At 19.9% G+C, this 3,214-nt stretch overlaps 1 protein-coding gene across 1 annotated transcript, besides 8 other annotated features; it reads left to right on the top strand.

The window, feature by feature from the left end:
- Window positions 1-15: 15 nt before the first annotated feature.
- Window positions 16-44: a sequence feature (AT_rich).
- Window positions 45-481: 437 nt separating this feature from the next.
- Window positions 482-601: a microsatellite.
- Window positions 602-720: 119 nt separating this feature from the next.
- Window positions 721-765: a sequence feature (AT_rich).
- Window positions 766-873: 108 nt separating this feature from the next.
- Window positions 874-910: a sequence feature (AT_rich).
- A 161-nt stretch (window positions 911-1,071) lies between these two features.
- On the top strand, window positions 1,072-2,142 carry EDI_128390 (uncharacterized protein; the record flags this gene model as incomplete). Its single annotated transcript, XM_001741563.1, has 1 exon — window positions 1,072-2,142. The coding sequence occupies one exon, from the start codon at window positions 1,072-1,074 to the stop codon at window positions 2,140-2,142; it is 1,071 nt and encodes a 356-aa protein (XP_001741615.1).
- A 184-nt stretch (window positions 2,143-2,326) lies between these two features.
- Window positions 2,327-2,517: a microsatellite.
- Window positions 2,455-2,612: a microsatellite.
- Window positions 2,613-2,669: 57 nt separating this feature from the next.
- Window positions 2,670-2,732: a sequence feature (AT_rich).
- Window positions 2,733-2,943: 211 nt separating this feature from the next.
- Window positions 2,944-3,150: a sequence feature (AT_rich).
- Between the last annotated feature and the right edge of the window lie 64 nt (window positions 3,151-3,214).

Genomic DNA, 3,214 nt, shown 5'->3' on the forward strand with positions numbered 1-3,214 from the left:
AATAACTTAATTTGGTATTATTTAATCAATTAAAAAAATAAAAACGGAATGAATATTATTGATTTAGTTGATGAAGTATAATCTTATCAATCATTTCAAAAGGTAAATCATTGTGATTATGAAATCTATCAAATTGCATTTGAATATGATTGAAATAAAGTGTATAATTTAATTGATACAATTATCAAATCATCTGTTCCATTTCATTTCAATGAGTAATGAACAAGAAGAAAAATGGAGAGTAAATAACTAATCATATGAAAAACATTATGAAATAATAGATTCAAATATTACTCTTTTATTAATTAAATCATCGTTTAAACAATATTTTATTATCATAATGTATAATCAGAAAGATATGAAATAATTGTGGAATTAAAATCTGCAACAAGAATAATTAATGAAGATAAATAATATATTAACGTCTCATATTTTCATCAATTAAAACAACATGAACAACAAAATGACTTAATTTACATTCACAAAATAGAATAAATTAAACTGTATTTGATTAATAAATAATTTATAAAACATAAAATCAAATGAACATAAAACTAATTTAGAAAAAATAAAAAATAAGAAATAATAGAAAAAGTAGAGTTTATAGGTTACAAGGTTTATAATAAACAAGTCATTATTTTAGCATGAATACTCTTTATATTTATTAGATTAGTTCTAACCTGCCTCATTCTAATTTCTCTACTGTGGGTTATAATAGAGTATTTAATATAAACACATTATTAATAAAAAAAAAATGATAAATATGCTTCTTTTTTATTGTAAGATATTTTTGTAAAATACTTTACTATTTTATTTCATGTATTGTTTGTTGTTAAAAATTGTTTCGATTATTTAAGATTTTTTTTTGTGAGGTTAATAAAAATTAAAAAAAAATAGAAAAATATAATAAGTGGATAAATAACTGTTAATTGAACCGTTCTCGATTGTTCGTTGGTCAGGGTAGATTAATTCAACAACACCCTCGAAAACAATAAAGGTATTTTAAAAACATTTTAAGTTCATATAAATAAAAGGAAGAACTAATAAACTTCGATAAGTAGTAAATCAAGAATGAAATTAGGATACAACGAAATAATGATAACGTCAATGTTTTTCGATGATATTAAAGATTTTATTAATTTAGAAATTGGAGTTAAAAGATTTCAAGGAAATATGGAACGATTTCATTTTAATCCAATTCCATTAAATGAATATTCAAGAAAATTATTTCCTAATATTGAAACATTTCATATTTATAATTATAGTGATAAAATATTTAATGATGGAAGAATATTTAAAAAAGTAATATGGTATTTAGTAGATTATTCAACTTATTTAAAAGAGAAAAGAAATGGGAGTGATTGCAAAAATATAACATATACAAAATATGATCGAAATATATATGGAAATATAATACCACCAGAAGTTACATCACTTGGATATGAATGTTTTGCTAGAATGTATGGGTTGTTAACAATTATTATACCAACGATGATTAAAAGAATAGAAGATAATTGTTTTGAAGAATGTAAATCATTAAAATCAGTCATAATTCAGTCAACACTTTATGAATTAGGAAGTGAGTGTTTTTATGGATGCACAGGATTAACAAGTATGGGGATAGAGAAACTCCAATTTATTAGTAAAGAAAGAATATTTATGAATGAACCAGTGTTAATCAGCATTAAAATACCAGATAATCTGGAAATAGTCAATGGAAAAAGAATTAAAAAGAAAGATATTAATGAATTTATTATTCCATCTTCAATTACTAAATTAGGGAATAGATGTTTTATTTTATGCACAACATTAACATCAATTAATATACCAACACCAATTAAAGAAATAGGAGATGGGTGTTTTTTAAATTGTGTATCACTGATATCAATTAATCTTCAAACGTTAATCACTGAAATTCCAGATAATTGTTTTAATGGTTGTATTTCACTAAGTCAGATTAATATCCCAACATCAATTAATAAAATAGGATTTGGATGTTTTGAGAAATGCTATTCATTAACATTAATAGATATCCCGTCATTAGTTACTTCATTTAACTGGGGATGTTTTAGTGATTGTGGATGTGAAAATGAATTAAAGAATAATGAAAGAATACCAAAAAAGTGTTTTGATACTTGGTAAAAATGAAGTAAAACCAATAACACATGAAATACATTATATATTTTTGGGGGACTCTTCAATTGTTTAATAAAAAAATTATTGTAAAATTAGACCAGTAAAAAAAATTGTTAAATTGTTAATGTGCTTTGTATATATTTATGAAATGTATTAGATTTATATATTTATAATCAAATAGAACAAATCATTTATTTTTATTATGTTAATTTAAAATAATTTAATATTAAATATTATTTTTATTTATATTATTAGGAAATTGTTCATTTAATTTATTTTTATTTATGTAAATTGATGTTATGATGATTTGATGGTTATTTATTATTAGTTATTTTACATATATTCAAATTTTATTATTATCATTTATTTATTATATTTATTATGAATGAAATGATTATACTTATTATTTATTATTCAGTTATTATAATCATTTATTCTTGGTTTAAGTATTATATGAATTTATATTATTTTGTTATGAAATTTATATTTATAATCAATAATTTCATTTAATGATTTGTTGTTCTTATTCTATCATTTTTAATTTTAAATCATTTAATTATCATATTTTGAAATTGATATATCTTTATTTAATTTAAGGTGAATTATCATGTTTTTTTCTATATTTCAATTTGATATTCTTGTTACTATATTATTTTTTCTTGTGCAGTTATTGTAGAATTTAATATTACATATGTTACAATGATGAAATATTCATTCCTATTCAATTTTAATGAATATTTAATTGAAGATAATTAACGAAGAATAAATATAATTATAGTAATTTATCATTATTCTCTTCTTCATCAGATTTATATTATTATTATAAAATGACTATAATAATAAATAATATGGTATAGAATTATATATTAATGTTTATCCAGTTATCTTGAATGAATAATATGTATTTTTAATAGTTAAATATTTACAATATCTTCATCATTTCTATTTATTTAATTACAATATTACAAATATCTATTTATATAAGAATAATTATTTAATTTTAATTCATTTTATGGGTATTCGAATTATTTCATTTTCATTTATTATGATAATTCAAATGATATAATACTTTCTTATT

Source organism: Entamoeba dispar, genomic scaffold (genome assembly GCF_000209125.1).
Source record: "Entamoeba dispar SAW760 scf_1105229463797 genomic scaffold, whole genome shotgun sequence".
Lineage (NCBI taxonomy): Eukaryota > Evosea > Mastigamoebida > Endamoebidae > Entamoeba > Entamoeba dispar.